The following is a 20,590-nucleotide window of genomic DNA, read 5'->3' on the forward strand; positions in this document are numbered from 1 at the left end:
ATCAGTAGGCAGCAGGAAGGAAGATTTTTAGTAGATGGGTTAAAAGACACAAGCAAGGTAGCCAGCCTGGAAAATCACCACAGTCTTTTTTTTTTTTTTTTTTTTAAAACATCAAGGGAAAGGCACCTACCCAGCGCAGAGCCTGCAACAAGAATGCTTTCAAGCGGTCACTTCCAAAAATTAAATCCTTCTTCAGTTTTTCATAATCCAGGGAGGGCAGTAATGGGACATCCTTCAATTTCCTACTCAGTGAGGCAAGTTCAGAGAGAAAGAAAAGGGCGTATCGGTTAGCTCTCCTCAGTATCATGACATCGATTCAGAGCTGCCTGAGAGGATGCGCCAAGGGCCTGTTTTCTCTGTGCTCCCGGCATTAACTCTGGGGCTGCACACAGAGCTGGGATCCAGGCCCCCCATCCCAGTGTCAACCAGCTCAGCTCTGCCTTTTCAGTTGTATGTACTGGCGTTTTCCATAACATTTTTTTCTAAAATAAGAAGGCCCTCTAACCTGCTAGACCCGCACTGGAAACCCTGGTGGCCTAGTGGTTAAGGGCTACAGCTGCTAACCAAAGGTCAGCAGTCCCAGTCCACCAGGCGCTCCTTGGAAACCCTACGGGGCAGTTCTGCTCTGTCCTACAGGGTCGCTCTGAGTCGGAATTGACTCGACGGCAATGTATTCGGTTTTGGTTTTTTTGGACTCACGTCAAGGTGACTTCTTCCCCAATGCAAGGACACCACGCAATGGGAAGAAGTCATCTCGGAGGCATCATAACTTTCCATCAACTTTCTATTTACAGCCCTGAGCCAAGCCCAAAGTCTATGGGCATCTGCAGGCCCCAAGAGTTCTACCTAAAATCCTGAAGCCCTTCCCTCTCAAGCCTGAGGTTCTGGACTAGGGGAATGTGAAGGGCAGATCAGGGGCCAGGAAACAACCATGAACAGTGGGTGGACGGTTAGACCCTCCAGGGAGGAAGAGGAGGGCATGGTCAGGAAGCAGCAAAGGAACATCCCTTTCAGACAGGAGATGTCTGTAGGACAACTTGCAGACCCTCTGCAGAAGGACTACAAGTCAAAGGCCCCAGGGGAAGCTCGGTTTCAATTAACAAGGATCTCTGTTCAGAGAGCTACACGGCATGGACTGACTCAAACTCTTGCCTTAGTTCTGGTAGAAACCCCAGAGTCCTTATTTGTTGAGCAAAAGGAATCTGGTGTGCATGGAAAAACTGATGAAAACGGAATGTCTTGTCCAGTTAGCAGCACTTTATCAATGTTCATGTCCTCATTTTGACACTGTTATACAGCCATATAACAGGTCACCACTGGGGAAAGCTGGGAGACAGACTGACGGAACTCTATGTACTATTTTTGCAACTTCTTTTGAGTCTGTAATTATTTCGAAATTAAAAAACAAAACAGAATGTAATTTAGCCAATACAAAGGTAAAACAAAAACACTGGGATTTACAAAGAGTTTGATGAAAAGACTAATTACGTAGGGTTTTGTTTTTAAGGGTATGCTGGAAATAGAGATAATACTGGTTATCTCTGGGAGGTTAAATTTTGGGTAATTCAAATGTTCTTCTTCATATGTTACTATAGCAGTCAAATTTTCTAAAATGAGTATTACTTTCACATAAAAAAAAAATTATGAGCTTTTTTATTTAATGTTAGCTTTTAAAAGGCAAAATGAGATTCTAGAGGGCCCAGAGGAATGGGTCAGAAAAGAGGGCAACAAATGAGATCTTAGCAAACACTCCTGGTGAGGGGCAGCTTCTATTTTATACATCACACAGTAAAAACACACACATACACACACACACACACACACGCAAATTGATTATTTTGACCCCTCTTCCCCTAAGTAAGATACTATTTTGAGTTTAAAAACTAATATACTTTCTTTTAAAATTCCAGTTGTAAATAAATGGCCAGTATTCTTCAAAAGTATCAAGGTTGAGAAAGAGCAGACAGATTAAGGAACTGCTTCAAGTGAAAGGAAACTAAGAAGACATGACAACTAAATCAATGTCTGATCCTAGACTGGATGCTGGGCCAGAAAAAGGGCACAATGGAACAATGTAAAATCTGAATCAGGCCTGTAGACTAGATGACAGCATTGTGTCAGTGGTAAGTTTCTGATTTTGGTAACTCTACTAAGCTTATAGAAAATGTTAACACTGGGCAATCTGAGTGAAGGGTATATGGGAACTCTCTGCACTATTTCTGCAACTCTGAAATTATCTCAAAATGAAAAGTTTAACTTTTAAAAATATTTAAACAGGTTCTTGTTCTATTAAAAAAAATTTTTTTCTGATACTGGTACAACAACAGATACATGGACCAATGGAACAGAATTGAGAATCCAGACACAAATCCATCCACATATGAGCAGTTGATATTTGACAAAGGCCCCAAAACAGTTAAATGGGGAAAAGACAGTGTTTTTAACAAATGGTGCTGGCATAACTGGATATTCATCTGCAAAAAAATAAAACAAGACCCATACCTCACTCCATGCACAAAAACTAACACAAAATGGATCAAACACCTAAATATAAAATCTAAAACGATAAAGATCATGGAAGAAAAAATAGGGACAACGTTAGGAGCCCTAATACATGGCATAAACAATGTACAAAACATTATAAAGAATGTAGAAGAAAAACCAGATAACTGGGAGCTCCTAAAAATCAAACACGTATGCTTATCCAAAGACTTCACCAAAAGAGTAAAAAGACTACCTACAGACTGGGAAAAAGTTTTTAGCTATGACATTTCTCATCAGTGCCTGATCTCTAAAATCTACATGATACTGCAAAAACTCAACTGCAAAAAGACAAATAACCCAATTAAAAAATGGGCAAAAGATATGAATAGACACTTCACTAAAGAAGACATTCAGGTAGCTAACAGATACATGAGGAAATGTTCACGATCATCAGCCATTCGAGAAATGCAGATCAAAACTAAAATGAGATTTCATCTCACTCCAACAAGGCTCGCATTAATTCAAAAAACACAAAATAATAAATGTTCGAGAGGCTGTGGGGAGACTGGAACACTTACACACTGCTGGTGGGAATGTAAAATGGTACAACCACATTGGAAATCAATTTGGCACTTCCTTAAAGAGCTAGAAATAGAACTACCGTACAATCCAGCAATCCCACTCCTCGGAATATATCCTAGAGAAATAAGAGCCTTTACACGAACAGATATATGCACACCCATGTTTACTGCAGCACTGTTTACAACAGCAAAAAGATGGAAGCAACCAAGGTGCCCATCAACGGATGAATGGATAAATAAATTATGGTATATTCACACAATGGAACACTATGCATCGATAAAGAACAGTGAGGAATCTGTGAAACATTTCAGAACATGGAGGAACCTGGAAGGCATTGTTGTTGTTGTTGTTGTTAGGTGCCGTTGAGCCGGTTCCGACTCATAGCAACCCTATGCACAACAGAACGAAACACTGCCCGGTCCTGCGCCATCCTTAAAATTGTTATTCTTGAGCTCATTGTTGAAGCCACTGTGTCAATCCACCTCATTGACGGTCTTCCTCTTTTCTACTGACCCTGTACTTTGCCAAGCATGATGTCCTTCTTCAGGGACTAAACCCTCCTGACAACATGTCCAAAGTATGTAAGACGCAGTCTCAGCATCCTTGCTTCTAAGGAGCATTGTGACTGTACTTCTTCTAAAACAGATTTGTTCATTCTTTCGGCAGTCTGTTGTATTTTCAGTATTCTTCACCAGCACCACAATTCAAAGGTGTCAACTCTTCTTCGGTCTTCCTTATTCACTGTCCAGCTTTCACATGCATATGATGTGACTGAAAATACCATGGCTTGGGTTAGACGCACCTTAGTCTTCAGGGTGACATCTTTGTTCTTCAACACTTTAAAGAGGTCCTTTCCAGCAGATTTGCCCAGTGCAATGCATCTTTTCATTTCTTGACTGCTGCTTCCACAGCTGTTGATTGTGGATCCAAGTAAAATGAAATCCTTGACAACTTCAATCTTTTCTCCGTTTAGCAGGATGTTGCTTTTTGGTCCAGTTGTGACGATTTTTGTTTTCTTTATGTTGAGGTGTAATCCATACTGAAGGCTGTGGTCTTTGATCTTCATTAGCAAGTGCTTCAAGTCCTCTTCACTTTCAGCAAGCAAGGTTGTGTCATCCGCATAATGCAGGTCGTTAATGAGTCTTCCTCCAATCCTGATGTCCCATTCTTCTTCATATAGTCCAGCTTCTCAGATTATTTGTTCAGCATACAGATTAAACAGCTATGGTGAAAGAATACAACCCTGATTCACACCTTTCCTGACTTTAAACCAATCAGTATCCCCTTGTTCTGTCTGAACAACTGCCTCTTGATCCATGTAAAGGTTCCTCATGAGCACAATTAAATGTTCTGGAATTCCCATTCTTCACAGTGTTATCCATAGTTTGTTATGATCCACACAGTCAAATGCCTTTGCAGAATCAATAAAACACAGGTAAACAACCTTCTGGTATTCTCTGCTTTCAGCCAGGATCCATCTGACATCAGCAATGATATCCCTGGTTCCACGCCCTCTTCTGAAACCAGCCCGAATTTCTGGCAGTTCCCTGTTGATACACTGCTACAGCTGTTTTTGAATGAGCTTCAGCAGAATTTTGCTTGCGTGTGATATTAATGATATTGTTCTATAATTTCCACATTCGGTTGGATCACCTAACTTGGGAATAGGCATAAATATGGCTCTCTTCCAATCAGTTGGCCAGGAAGCTGTCTTCCATATTTCTTGGCATAGACGAGTGAGCACCTCCAGCGGTGCATCTGTTTGTTGAAATATCTCAATTGATATTCCACCCATTCCTGGAGCCTCGTTTTTCGCCAATGCCTTCAGAGCAGCTTGGACTTCTTCCTTCGGTACCATCGGTTCCTGATCATATGCCACTTCTTGAAATGGTTGAATATCGACTAATTCTTCTTGGTATAATGACTCTGTGTATTCCTTCCATGTTCTTTTGATGCTTCCTGCATCATTTAATATTTTCCCCATGGAATCCTTCACTATTGCAACTCGAGGCTTGAATTTTTTCTTCAGTTCTTCCAGCTTGAGAAACGCCGAGTGTGTTCTTCCCTTTCGGTTTTCCATCTCTAGCTCTTTGCACGTCACTGTAATACTTTATTTTGTCTTCTCGAGAGGCCCTTTGAAATCTTCTGTTCAGTTCTTCTACTTCATGAATTCTTCCTTTTGCTTTAGCTGCTCGACGCTCAAGAGCAAGTTTCAGAGTCTCCTCTGACATCCACCTTGGTCTTTCTTTCTTTCCTGTCTTTTCAGTGACCTCTTGCTTTCTTCATGGATGATGTCCTTGATGTCATTCCACAACTCGTCTGGTCTTTGGTCACTAGTGTTCAATGTGTCAAATTTATTCTTCAGATGGTCTCTAAATTCAGGTGGGATATACTCAAGGTCATATTTTGGCTCTCGTGGACTTGCTCTGATTTTCTTCAGTTTCAGCTTGAACTTGCTTATGAGCAATTGATGGTCTGTTCCACAGTCGGCCCCTGGCCTTGTTCTGGCTGACGATATTGAGCTTTTCCATCGTCTCTTTCCACAGATGTAGTCAATCTGATGTCTGTGTGTTCCACCTGGCGACGTCCATGTGTATAGTCGCCATTTACGTTGGTGAAAGAAGGTATCTGCAATGAAGAAGTTGTTGGTCTTGCAAAATTCTATTATTCGATCTCTGGCATTGTTTCTATCACCAAGGCTGTATTTTCCAACTGCTGATCCTTCTTCTTTGTTTCCAACTTTTGCATTTCAATCGCCAGTAATTCTCAATGCATCTTGACTGCATGTTCGATCAATTTCAGACTGCAGCAGCTGATAAAAATCTTCTATTTCTTCATCTTTGGCCCTAGTGGTTGGTGCATAAATCTGAATAACAGTCGTATTAACTGGTCTTCCTTGTAATCGTATGGATATTATCCTATCACTGACAGCGTTGTACTTCAGGATAGATCTTGAAAGTTCTTTTTGACGATGAATGCAACACCATTCCTCTTCGAGTTGTCATTCCAGCATAGTAGACTATATGATTGTCTGATTCAAAATGGTCAATACCAGTCCATTTCAGCTCACTAATGCCTAGGATATCGATGTTTATGCATTCCATTGCATTTCTGACGACTTCCAATTTTCCTAGATTCATAGTTCGTACATTCCAGGTTCCGATTATTAATGGATGTTTGCAGCTGTTTCTCATTTTGAGTTGTGCCACATCAGCAAATGAAGCTCCCGAAAGCTTTACTCATTAGAGTCATTAAGGTCGACTCTACTTTGAGGAGGCAGCTCTTCCCCAGTCACCTTTTGAGTGCCTTCCAACCTGGGGGGCTCATCTTCCAGCACTATATCAGACAATGTTCCGCTGCTATTTGTAAGGTTTTCACTGGCTAATGCTTTTCAGAAGTAGACTGCCGGGTCCTTCTTCCTAGTCTGGAAGCTCAGCTGAAACCTGTCCTCCCTGGGTGACCCTGCTGGTATCTGAATATCGGTGGCATAGCTAGCAGCATCACAGCAACACACAAGCCCCCACAGTACGACAAACCGACAGACACATGGGGGTGGAAGGCATTATGCTGAGTGAAATTAGTCAGTTGCAAAAGGACAAATATTGTATAAGACCAGTATTATAAGAACTTGAGAAATAGTTTAAAGTGAGAAGAAAACATTCTTTTGTGGTTACGAGACGGGGGAGGGAGGCAGGGTGGGAGAGGGGCATTCACTAATTAGATAGTAGATAAGAACTACTTTAGGTGAAGGGAAAGGCAACACACAATACAGGGGAGGTCAGCACAACTGGACTAAACCAAAAGCAAAGAAGTTTCCTGAATAAACTGAATGCTTCGAAGGCCAACGCAGCAGGGGCAGGGATCTGGGGACCATGGTTTCAGGGGACATCTGAGTCAATTAAAAAACTGGCATAATAAAATCTATTAAGAAAACATTCTGCACCCCACTTTGAAGAGTGGCATCTGGGGTCTTAAACACTAGCAAGCAGCCATGTAAGATGCATCAATTGGTCTCAACCCACCTGGATCAAAGGAAAATGAAGAACACCAAGGACACAAGATAATTACAAGCCCAAGAGACAGAAAGGGCCACATGAATCAGAGACTACATCATCCTGAGACCAGAAGAACTAGATGGTGCCCGGCTACAACCGATGACTGCCCTGACAGGGAACACAACAGAGAACCCCTGAGGGAGCAGGAAAGCAGTGGGATGCAGACCACAAATTCTCACAAGACCAGACTTAATGGTCTGACTGAGAGTAGAAGGACCCCGGTGGTCATGGCCCCCAGACCTTTTGTTGGCCCAGGACAGGAACCATTCCCGAAGCCAACTCTTCAGACATGGATTGGACCGGACAATGGGTTGGAGAGGGATGGTGGTGAGGAGTGAGCTTCTTGGATCAGGTGGACACTTGAGACTTTGTTGGCATCTCCTGCCTGAACGGGAGATGAGAGGGTGGAGGGGGTTAGAAGCTGGCGAAATGGACATGAAAAGAGTGTGGAGGGAGATAGCGGGCTGTCTCATTAAGGGGCGAGTAATTGGGAGTGGGTGTGTACCAAGGTGTATATGGGTTTTTGTGTGAGAGACTGACTTGATTTGTAAACTTGCACTTTAAGGAGAATAAATATTATTAAAAAAAAATTTTTTTTCAATTACAAAGCTAAATTTGATAATGTTCTGTAGCTGGGTATCTGCTTTAGAGGAAAGAAAAAACATCATATGAGCCACATTTACTTGCCAATAGTGGCAATATTATCAACTAAGTTGCTTAGCTACCCTGCATGTCCGCGGGCCAGGCACTCTCCCACTGTCTTAGAAGACTGCATCATACCTTCTCCTGTGTCCTCTGAGCTTCCTCCTCCAACTACCCCCCCTTTAGTCTCTGCAGGTGACCTTACCTCTTATACCACTGAGAATAACATTAGCAAATGTAACAATTGGCAATTCTAACCCTAAGGTAAGGAGCCCTGATAGCACACTGGTTAAGCACTTTGCTGCTAACTGAAAAAGGCTGGTGGTTCAAACCTACCCAGTACATCCATGGGTGAAAAGACCTGGCGGTCCATTCCCATAAAGATTACAGCCTAGAAAACCCTAGGAAATTCTACTCTGTCACATGGGGTCACTATGTCGAAAGTCGACTGGTTGGCACCTACCAACAACAACAAGAGCAATTACTTACGCAGGCACCAAGGAGGCTCTTAACATGGTTGAAGCCTGGGGAGAGGAGAGGGAAGAGAAGAAAACAGACCCCGTTACACACTGATGGCAATGCGTTAATCCCACATCATTGCAACAGCACTTCATCAACAGATTTGAAAAAGTTTTTATCCATCAGGATTGTCTAATCACAATCATGTACAATATAAAAATCACCCCAAACCAAAATGAAGCAATATACTGTTGATGCATTTCACATGCCTCCCACGCTTGACCGGTCGATACGCCACTCCTAATAGGCCTCTGTAAAAAAACACCCAGTGGATTCTCCCTAACCTAACCCCCAGAGGCGCTTAAAGCTGCCTAATTAAAGACACTATAAGAAATGAAAGCAATGTCAATCATTTTATTATCTTTTTTTATCTTTATTAAGATTTTTTATCTAAGAATAAAAAGAACACATATATGCACTTTGTACCAAGTGAAACACTATAAAGTGCTCAAAGAAAAAATTAACAATTTCCCTTCCACCCAGCTTCCCTTTAATCCCATCCCCAGGCCAAATCATTCCCTTCTCTATGGATGTCCATCCCATTGTCCCACTTACTGCCTTGTGTTTACCGCTACAGGCAGCGCTGTATTAAAAACACACTAAACGGGACTTAACTATGTTAACCAAATGCAGTTTGGTGCTTGTTTGGACCAACTCAAATAAACCAACTGCAAAAAGATAATAATGAGAAAATTGAATACGTACCAGATGATACCGAGGAATTAGTACTAACTGTTTTTGGAACTGTGGCTATGTTTCTTTTGTTTTTTAAAGCCTCTATCTATTACAGATATATACTGAAGTATGTAGAGGAGAAATGATAAAATGTCTGCAACTGGCTTTAAAGAACTCCACGAGAAAACCCTGAGTAGACAAGAGAGGTAAGCCAAGATTGGCCAAATGCTGTTCATTGTTGAGGCTGGTTGGTGGACACATGGGACTTATTTTATGATTCTACTTTAGGGTATTTGAAAATTCCTAAAACAAAAAAGCCTGTTCCTGGTACTTCCAGCTCTGTGAGCTACACTCCCAAAGGTAGGTTAGCTGGATAAAAGGATATGTGATTCTTAATTCTGATAATACTGCCAGGTTCCCAGCAGTGAATGAGAGCAGCTGTTTTCTTGTCTTCTCATCAGCACTGGATATTATCCCTCTGTCTCGGTCATCTAGTGCTGCTATAACAGAAATACCACAAGTAGACGGCTTTAACAAAGAGAAGTTTATTTTTTTCATAATCCAGGAGGCTAGAAGTCCGAATTCAGGGTGCCAGCTCCAGGAGAAGGCTTTCTCTCTGTCGGCTCTGGAGGAAGGTCCTTGTGATGCATCAGTCTTCCCTTGGTCTGGGAGCATCTCAGCGCAGGAACCTGAGGCCTAAAGGATGCACTCTGCTCCTGGCACTGCTTTGTTGGTGGTATGAGGTCCCCATGTCTCTCTGTTCGCTTCTCTCTTTTATATCTCAAAAGAGGTTGGCTTAAGATATTATCTAATCTTATAGATCTCATCAATATAATTGCCACTAATCCATTTCATTACATTACAGTGATAGGATTTACAACACATAGGGAAATCACATCAGATGGTAAAATGGTAAACAATCATACAGTCCTGGGAACCATGACCTTGCCAAGTTGACAGATATTTCTGGGGGACACAACTCAATCCATGACACCTTCTTAAATTTCCGTCAGTTCAGTGGGTTAAAAAGCTGTCTATAGCAGAACCAAGATGGTGGATTAATCACAAGCACCATAACATACCCCTGCACCAAAGACCCCAAAAACAAGTGAAACAGAAGCAGATAACAATCTGGGAACCCTGAACATCAAAAAAGAAGGTCTAAGAACTAAACCAACGCTGACAGAAAGGAAAAAGTGAATGAACACAGCAAATGAGGAATAACACAGAATACAGGAACTCAGCCAGCCATCTCAGCCTGATGCGGCCATCTTAGGACAAAGCCAGCACAGGCCCCAGGTGAAGAAAACAGGAAGGCAACTTCACAACTTCCCCAAAAGGGACAGAGAAACACTACAGACACAAACAGAGAGAAGCAGAAGCAGGGAGGGAGCCAGGATCCAGAACCAGAGATACTCAGGAGCAGCGGCACCTGAGCTCAAGGGTAAGTGGCACGCATGAGGCACTGGACCCACAGAGCATCAACACAAGGTCTCCCACCCAGTTGGTCTCCGGTGGCCCCACCTCCTCGTATTCAAGTGGGGACAGGCCCCGCTCGCAGGCTGCAGCAGACATGAGATGCCCCAGCACCCATGTATCCTAGCCAGGGGGACACAATTCTTCTCATCCCATGGCACAGGATCCCATACCTTGACCACCTCGCCTGACTAGCGGATTACAAGAAGACCTCTCCTCTTCCTCCCACCCCACCCAACCCCATCCACTACCCCCCCTTGCACACCTGATGAGCAGGACTAGGCATGCCCCCATTTGCATGCCTATCCGCAACCTATACCCCTACCAAGGGCTCAGTGGAGGACAGTGGAGGCGGGGCAGCAAGAGAGCCCACCCATCGCTCCCTCCTACTTCCCTTGTTCCAGCAAGGGGCGGAGGAGACGTAATTGCACATGCACCCCCCTGCTGCCCCTTCCTCCCTGCCCCCACCTGGCATGAAGAGGAGGCAGCGCCACTGCACGTGCATCTACCCACCACACCTTCCTCCTACCCTTTGCCTAGTAAGAAGTGGAGGTGCCGCAACTGTGCATGCATACCCTCCGCTGCTCCTTCCTCCCTCTCCGTGCTCAGCATGAGGCAGAAGTGGTGTGGCTGCATGCAATTCCCCTGAGGCCCTTTTCTTTCTCCCCTCTGCCCAGCTCGAGGTAGAAGCAGCACAAGTGTGCACACGACAGGTGGATACGGCACGAATATGCACACATCTGCCTGCTGTTCCTTCCTTGCTCCCCCTACCAAGGAAGAGGCAGAGGTAGTGTGACCCACCATCCCCCCACCACCCACAGCTTCCCCCCAACCAACAAGAGGTGATGACCACACCCCCACTTGACCATCATACCCCCCACACTGGCTGCTCTACCTGCAGGGAGAGCACCATTCTCCACTCCTGCACCATTGAACTGAAGACAGATGGAGACCAGAACCTAACCAGCCCATCCTTAGCCACCCTCCAAGACTAGTAAACAGAGACCCAAAGTCCCACACCTACCCGCTGACCCACTTTCCTGGAGACAGATAGACAGCATTCCAGCATGGCCAGTCCAGTGACCAGAGCAGCATTCCAGCCATGCCTGCCAGGATTCATCAAAACAAAACAAAAATAGGACCCAGCAAACAATTATATGATTAAAAAGTAGATACAAGAAACTCTTAATGTCCTGGAAACAAGAGACAACAGAAAACCACCTAAAGAATCAGGGCAAGATGGCCCCAGCAAGTGACCAAAATAAAAAACTAGAAAATCTCCCTAAGGAAGAAAAGGTGATAGAGCTACCTGATAAGGAATTCAAAGGACTTACACATAGGGTCCTGAAATGAATCAAGGAAAACACAGACAAAACTAAGGAAAGATTAAACAAAATGCCAGAAGTATTCAGGAAAACAATACAAGAACAAAATGACAAAGAAAATTGAAAACCATACAAAAACAGCAACTAGAAATCCAGAAGCTTAACAATAAAATTTCAGAAGCAGACAACGGAAAGTCATAGGAGTAGAACCGAAACAATGGAAGACAGAATCAGTGGAATAGAAGACAAATTCCTTGACACTAATCTGTTTGAGGAACAATTTAAAAAAAAGATGAAGAAAGCCTAAGAGTTATATGGGTCACTATTAAGATAAATACCTTACGTGTAATTGGAATCCTAGAAGGGGAGGAGCCAAGAAAAAGCACAGAGAGAATTGTTGAAGATTTGTTGACAGAAAGCTTCCCTAATACGAAAGATGGAAGATAACCATCCAAGAAGCACAATGAACCTTATACAGGATAGATTCGCAAAGAAGAACACCGAGACGTATCATAATCAAACTTTCCAAAACCAAAGATGAAGAAAGAACCCTGAAAGCAGCTCAGGAAAGATGAGAGATCACCTACAAAGGGGCATCAATAAGGCTAGGCTCTGATTACTAGGCAGAAACCATGCAGACAAGAAGGCAATGGGATGACATATATAAGGCCTTGAAAGAAAAAAACTGCCAACTAAGAATTATATATCCAGCAAAATTATCCCTCAAATACAAAGGTGAAATTGACAAGAGAAAAACAGAAGATGGAAATAACCCAAATAAAGAATGAGATGGGTGACATTACAACAGAACCAACTGATACAAAAGGATCATAACACAATACTACAAGAAATTGTACTCCAATAAATTTGAAAACCTAGAGGAAACAGACAGATTTCTAGAAACACACTACCTACCTAAACTAACACAAACTGAGGTTGAAAACTTAAACAGACCCATAACAAAAGAAGAAATAAGAGGAGTCAGTAAAAAAACTCCCAACCAAAAAAAAGCCCCAGCCCAGACAGTGTCACTGGAGAATTCTACCACGCATTCAGTGAAGAGTTGACACCAATTCTACTCAAACTATTCCAAAACATAGAGAAGGACGGAATACTCTCAGATTCATTCTACAGAGCCAGCATAACCCTGATACCAAAGCCAGGCAAAGATATTACTAAAAAAGAAAACTACAGAACAATATCCCTCACGAATATAAATGCAAACATTCTCAACAAAATCCTAACCAGCAGAATTAAACACCATATTAAAAAAGTAATACATTACAACCAAGTGAGATTCATACCAGGCCTGCAAGGATGGTTCAACATTAGAAAATCAATCAGTATAATGTACCACATAAATAAATTAAAGGAAAAGAATCACATGATCATCTCATTGATGAAGGAACGTCATTTGATAAAGTCCAACACCCATTTCTAATAAAAAAAAAACTCTCAGCAAAACGGAAGGAAAATTCCTCAGCATAATAAAGGGCATTTATACAAAATCAACAGCCAACATTATCCTCAATGGAGAGAGTCTGAAAGCACTCCCCTTGAGAACAGGAACCAGATGAGGATGCCCCTTATCACTTTTATTTTACATTGTATTGGACTAGCTAGAGCAATAAGGCAAGAAAAGGAAATAAAGCACATATAAATTGGTAAGGAAGAAGTAAAACTATCCCTATTCACAGATGATATGACCCTACACACAGAAAATCCCAAAGATTCACAAGAAAACTACTGAAACTAATAGAAGGATTCAGCAAAGTGGCAGGATACAAGATCAACATACAAAAATCAGTTGGGTTCTTTACATCAAAAAAGAGAACTCTGAAAAGGAAAATAATACCATTTACAATAGCCTCCCAAAAGATCAAATACTTAGCAATAAATCTAACCAGGGACATAAAAGATTTATACAAAGAAAACTACAAATCACTACTGCAAGAAACTAAAGAGGCCTACAAACATGGAAAAACATACCATGCTCTTGGATAGGAAAATTTAACATTATGAAAATGTTAATACTACCCAAAGTGACATTTAGATATAATACAATCTTGATCCAAATCCCAGCAGCATTCTTCAACAAGATGGAAAAACTAATCATTAACTTTATATGGAAGGGAAAGACGCCCTGAATAAGCAAAATATTATTGAAGAAAAAAGTAGGAGGTCTCACAATACCTGATCTCAGAACCTAGTATACATACAGCCACTGTAGTCAAAACTGGTTGGTACTGGTACAACCACAGACACAGACCAATGGAACAGAGCTGAGAATCCAGATGTAAATCCATCTACCTACGGACAGCTTGATCTTTGACAAAGGTCCAAAGTTCACTAAACGGGGAAGAGACAGTCTCTTCAACAAATGATGCTTTCAAAACTGGTTATCTATCTGTAGAAATATGAAACAGGACCCATAATTCACACCATACACAAAAACTAACTCAAATGCAACAAATACCTAAATATAAAACCTAAAACTAAAAAGATCATGGAGGGAAAAAATAGGAACAACGCTAGGGGCCTTAAAATATGGCATAAATAGAATACCAAACATAACCAAAAATGCACACACGGCAGAAGATAAACCATATAAACGGGACTTCCTAAAAATTTAACACTTATGTTCAACAAAAGACTTCTCCAAAAGAGTAAAAAGAGAGCCTACAGATTGAGAAAATATTTTTAGCTATGACATATCCAACAAAGGTCTAATCTCTAAAACAGAGAAAATTTCAACACCTCAACAATAAAAAAAAAAAAATCCAATTAAAAAATGGGCAAAGGGTACGAACAGACACTTCACCAAAGAAGTCATTCAGGCAGCTAACGAACACAGGAAGAAATGCTCGTGATCACTAGCCATTAGAGAAATGCAAATCAAAACTATGATGAAATACCATCTCACCCCAACATTACTGGCACTAATAAAAAAAACCAGAAAATAACAAATGTTGGCGAGGTTGTGGGGAGATTGGAACTCTTATACACTGCTGGTGGGAATGTAAAATGGTACAACCACTATGGAAAACGGAATGGCACTTCCTTAAAAAGCTAGAAATAGAAACACCATATGATCCAGCAATCCTACTCCTAGATACATATCCTAAAGAAATAAGAGCCATGACATGAATAGATACATGCACACCCATGTTCACTGCAGCATTATTCATATTACCAAAAAGATGGAAACAACCTAAGTGCCCATCAACAGATGAATGGATTAACAAACTGTGGTACATACACACAATGGAATACAACGCAATGATAAAAAATAATGATGAATCTGAGAAACACCTCACAACATGAATGAATTTAGAGGATGTTATGTTGAGTGAAATAAGTCAATTATAAAAGACAGAAAAATGCGATGTGCCTCAGCTGTTCAAGGGGAGAAGGCCAGGCTTCTGGGTCTGGAGCTCAGGGGAAAGGCTGAAAAGAGTCACCCCCCGCTAATCTCGATTTTAGCAACTAGCTGAGATAACGAACATGTTAAATCCTCACATTACGAGGTTCAGTACAGAGCTGCCTTGAAACACAGTGGATCCGTGTGAAAAGGGCAGGTGCTTTGCCAAGACTTAAGAAAATCATGTAAGGGAGAACACAAGGGCCAAAGACTTCAAGCCAGAAATATACTCCACAGACAGGGCACTCCCGGAAGAATCCTCCTCAGCAGCACAATACCACAGCAACATCCCCCAAACAACTGCACAGACAATCCCAGAAAAGAGTGACCACCCCCTGCCCCTCAGGTTTTTATTGCTAACAACGGTTGGGAATATATTTAAATGTAAACTTCCCCATAGACTGTATCCACAAACCCCAGGGGCTGCTAGGTGGGACCTAGTCTAGAGAGTCAGCCCCTCCTGCCACCCACTCCTGCCCTCAGGATGAACATGCTGCATGGGGGGGCAGGGGCCATGTCCCCTTTCACTCATAGCATACCTTTTACAGGGTGTCTCGGCAGCCACATTTGCCCACTGAGAACAGGGGGCTAAGGAGAGAAAGATGGACCAAAGTGCTTCCAAACACCATTGCACAAAAAGGTATGCTGCTTCATTAGAAACAGCGGGAATTGCAAAGTCCAATAGAGGAATGTTTAAATGTACCATAAGGTTCTCAAATAAAGATGCTAAAAGGTAAGGGAAATATATTCTAAAAGGACATGAAGACTCTCAAAAATGTACTGTTACGTTAAAAAGATACTGGGGAAGCCAGCACAATTTGTACAAGGCAAGGTCATGGAAGGTCCATAGATACATCCAAACTCCCTCATGGACTGAATTGCTGGGCTGAGGACTATGGGGAGACCATGGTCTCAGGGAACCATCTAGCTCAACTGGCATAACATAGTTTATAAGGAAAATGTTCTACATTCTATTTTGGTGAGTAGCGTCTGAGGTCTTAAAAGCCTGTGAGCAGCCATCTAGGATCCTCTACTGGTCTCACCCCTTCCGGAGCAAGGAAGAATGAAGAAAACTAAAGATAAAAGAGAAAGATTAGTCCAAAGAACTAATGGACCACGTCTACCACAGCCTCCACCAGACTGAGTCTAGTACAACTAGATGGTGTCCGGCTACCACCATTGACTGCTCTGACAGGAATCACAATAGAGGGTCCCAGACAGAGCTGGAGAAAAATGTAGAACAAAATTCTAACTTAAAAAGACCAGACTTGCTGGCCTGACAGAAACTGGAGAAACCCTGAGAGTATGGCCCCCAGACACCTTATTAGCTCAGTAATGAAGTCACTCCTGATGTTCACCCTTCAGCCAAAGATTGGACAGACCTGTAGAACAAAATGAGAATAAAGGGGTGCACCACCCCTGGGGCAAGGACTAGAAGGCAGGAGGGGACAGGTAAGCTGGTAATACAGAACCCAACGTTGAGAAAGGAGAGTGTTGACATGTTGTGGGGTTGTTAATCAATGTCATAAAACGATATGTGTACTAACTGTTCAATGAGAAACTAGTTTGCTCTGTAAACCTTCATTTAAAGTACAATAAAAAATAGGTGCACAACAATACGAATAATAGAGCCTTAAAAAAAAAAAAAACCTGCTGTAGAGACGATTCTGACTCATAACAACCCTATAGGACAGAGTAGAACTGCCCCTAGGGTTTCCAAGGAACGGCTGGTGGATTCAAACCACTGACCTTTTGGTTAGCAGCTGAACACGTAACAACCAAGACACAAGGGCCCCAACAGAACTTTAATTATATATATTTTTAAAAGGTCTGGAAGGATGCACGTGAAACATAATAGGGTTTCTATTGAGAGGAGGATGAGATGGGGTCTGAGGGAGGGAAAGTGCTCCTCTTTTTTTTTTTTTTCACCATTTACTGCTGAGTTGTTAGTTTTCTGGAGCCCTGGTGGCACACTGGTTAAGCGTTTAGCTGCTAACCAAAAGGTCTACAGTTTGAATCCAGCAGCCACTCCTTGGAAACCCTATGAGGAAGTTCTGTTCTGTCCTACACAGTCGCTATGAGTTAGAATCAACTTGAAGGCAACAGGTTTTTTTGTTTTTTTTTGGTTAGTTTTCTGGCTAACACATACTGGTGTTATTACTGGTGCAATCTTAGAAAACAAACTCTACCCCCTGTATCTCAGGAGAAATTTCTTTTCTTATCACTGGGTTACTGATTAAATAAAATCAGATTTCTCGCATCCCAGCAAATAGCGGGAAGCGTTGATTTGGTAAGGACCACATAGTGACAGGCCTAGGGCTAGGGAGGTGACATGAAGGTCACACTGGGAGAAGCCACTGGGAAGTCTCCTCTCTGTCTCAAAAAACTTAGTCCAGGCATTATAAACCCTTTGGGGAGAGCCTGGGTTTGAGTGTCAGATCTGATAACATGAGCAGGTTTTTGGACACAGTTGCCTGGGCGTGAACTAGGTGAGGGCAGAACAGACTCCTTCTCCATCCTGGTGCTTCCTCCATGCCACCTCCTCCAGAGTGAGCCTTACTCTCCCCCCAGAGGACAAGACTTCGGGACTGTGAGCTCAGGAGCACAGGCGCCCGTGCCCTTCCTGTTGGCAGTGAGCCTGCCCCCAGGGGACACGGCCAGTTCTGTTTCTCCTCTCCCTTTTTGATGCCCCTGCACTGGTGGGAGCAGTGGGAGGGGAGAGGAGGCTGGCAGAGCTGTCGAGGACTAGGCGGGTACATTTGCTTAATTCCGGGGTCAGATGAGGAAACGCACCTGCCTACAAATGAAAGCCACACTCTCCAGTAGAAGCTTTATCAGTATTGAGGGTGATCATTTCAGTTCCTTTTCCTTCCTTCTTTTGTCCCATTTTTCATGTGGTCCAGAACACAGGGGAAAGGAGGGTGCTCCTTACTGAGCCCCCTTGAACTTCCAACAGTGAATGAGGCTGCAGAGGCCAAATTCTTGTTAATGGCCCGATTTAAAAGTCAGTATTAAATGCACTACACTTTAGAGACACAGTACTAGCAGTTTTCTGATGGGCCCAGCTGGGCTCCTTCAGTGTCAATTACTGAGACTCGCTCACCAGAGCACAGCAGGAGGAGCTGACCAAGGACCACTCTAAAAGGGCTGTTCTCTGTCCCTCTATTGTCCTCAAAATCGGTGGCTTTCTATGTGGACCTAGAGTACAAATTATCCCCTTTCAAAATACAAAATAAAACAACCTTCTTCTCATTCCAAATCCTAAAATCCTATCAATCCACCCACTAGATAGTGATCTAAATTAGATCTTAATTTCCTTCTTGGTAGGTTATAAATCTGAGCTCCTGAGACCATACCATACATTCTATTGGACTACAGTAGTCTTCTAAACTTTTGTAATGACCCCTCACTACTTACCACCTTCTAGAGAAATCTTCTAGGAACAAGATCGTTTGCAGGTTTTATTGCCTGTCCCTAGGCCAACCACACAGTAAGAAGAAAATGGCTGTGAGCTAAGCTAAAGAGAGCTCACTCGTCCTCCCTCCCTGGTTTCCAAGGTGTAGACAGAATCTACCTTAGCTTGGTAGAACCAGTCTCTAGACAGATGAGGTGAATAACTTCTAATGGAACATAATATCAGATGGGTATGTCCTGTCCCCTTTTAAACTGTCCCTTAATAACTTGGTATCGATTTTAAATATGCTGGATGCATCATTCCACCTATATAAAATGGAAAGTAAAAATTCTTATATATACTAGATATGATGGGATTTTATAACACAAGCCTGGAAAACGCTGAGTGTTTGCTGACTTAATGGCTAACTGGGAAGAGGGAGGAAAGGGTGGTGCTATTAGACATACACGCTGCTTTGCAAATTACTGCTAAAAAGGCATCATTTTTTTGGTTACCACACTCGGCCCACAACTGACTTACAGCTAAACATACATGGTGTACTTAGGAAGTCAGCTCAGCCAGTCCTCAGCCATCCTGGGGGGCTGGCGAGGAAGTCATTTTTCTGAACCTCGAATTTCCTGTGTGCGCTTTACTGATTTTTTTTTTTTTAATAACTTTTATTAAGCTTCAAGTGAACGTTTACAAATCCAATCAGTCTGTCACATATAAGTTTACATACATCTCACTCCCTACTCCCACTTGCTCTCCCCCTCTTGAGTCAGCCCTTTCAGTCTCTCCTTTCTTGACAATTTTGCCGGCTTCCCTCTCTCTCTATCCTCCCATCCCCCCTCCAGACAAGAGTTGCCAACACAATCTCAAGTGTCCACCTGATATAATTAGCTCACTCTTCATCAGCGTCTCTCTCCCACCCGCTGACCAGTCCATTTCATTTCTGATGAGTTGCCTTCGGGAATGGTTCCTGTCCTGTGTCAACAGAAGGTCTGGGGAGCGTGGCCGCCGGGATTCCTCCAGTCTCTTTACTGATATTTTTTAAATGGCCAATTCTCAGATCTTTCATGCTAAAATCATGCAGCTGTATTCTACAGCACAGACTCCCCCGCGTCTTTACCTGTCCAGCCAATGTGTGGAGCAGCCAACGTGACCGTCAGCTCTGCAAGGCGGCTGTGTGTGTCCCATGAGGACGCGGTCGGGCACACTGCTTCACCTCATTGCTACCTCCTTTCCATGAAGATCCCTAAGAAACTCTTCTCAGGTCTTTGCACCAGGAAGAACTGTGGGCATCAGACCTCCCAGCCTTTTAAAAAATGTACTTAAACTTGTTTTTAAATAATAAAAATAGTACACCTATTTGGGAAAAGGTTTGAAGGGTACAGATAGAACTTCAGTGGCCTTGAAAATAGGTCGATTTCTGAGGATGTATGGAGGCTTCGCGGTGGCTCATTTTACTGTCAGGCTTCATAGCTTTCATGTGCAGTACACAGATCGCTTTGTATGCAGTGAATACTGTCGTCGTTGTTGGTAGGTGCTGTTGAGTTGGTTCCGACTAACAGTGACCCTATGAACGAAACACTGCCCGGTTCTGCACCATCCTCACAATCGTTGCTATGTTTGAGCCTACTGTTGTAGCCACTGTGTCTTCCTCTCTTCCACTGACCTTAAATAATACTACATAAGAATTATGGAGCCACCCTCTCTTGCTTTAGACGGACTGTGAATCATGTAGCTGCTCATGTTGCCCTTTTTGCACGGGCTGCCAGAAGGCTCAGCGCCAAATCTGTGGTTCACCTCTCCAGGTGTACAGCGACTTATGACATGCATTTTTCGTGCTAGCATAAGCCCTAGCTTTATTTTTTTTTTACCCTTATTTTCCTTTAACCATTATCTCTTTTATTTTCTATTTTCTCATTTCTCATAATAAGTTGCTTCAAACTTAGTTGAGAATGAGGTAGGGTGTGAATATTTAAAAAATAGTAAAACAGGCCTCTGTTTATTTAGA

The 20,590-nt window shown here is 42.6% G+C and overlaps 1 protein-coding gene across 1 annotated transcript in view; it reads right to left on the reverse strand.

Moving 5' to 3' along the window:
- ARMC9 (armadillo repeat containing 9) overlaps nt 1-20,590 on the reverse strand; it is a 177,808-nt gene that overhangs the window by 103,351 nt on the left and 53,867 nt on the right. Inside the window, exons 10-11 of the mRNA XM_003417916.4 lie at nt 8,253-8,287; nt 131-242 (exon numbers count right to left, since the gene is read on the reverse strand). Of these exons, the coding sequence (XP_003417964.3) occupies nt 131-242; nt 8,253-8,287 (147 nt within the window). The remainder of the gene's footprint in view (nt 1-130; nt 243-8,252; nt 8,288-20,590) is intronic.

This window comes from Loxodonta africana, chromosome 6, assembly GCF_030014295.1.
Source record: "Loxodonta africana isolate mLoxAfr1 chromosome 6, mLoxAfr1.hap2, whole genome shotgun sequence".
Classification (NCBI taxonomy): Eukaryota; Metazoa; Chordata; class Mammalia; order Proboscidea; family Elephantidae; genus Loxodonta; species Loxodonta africana.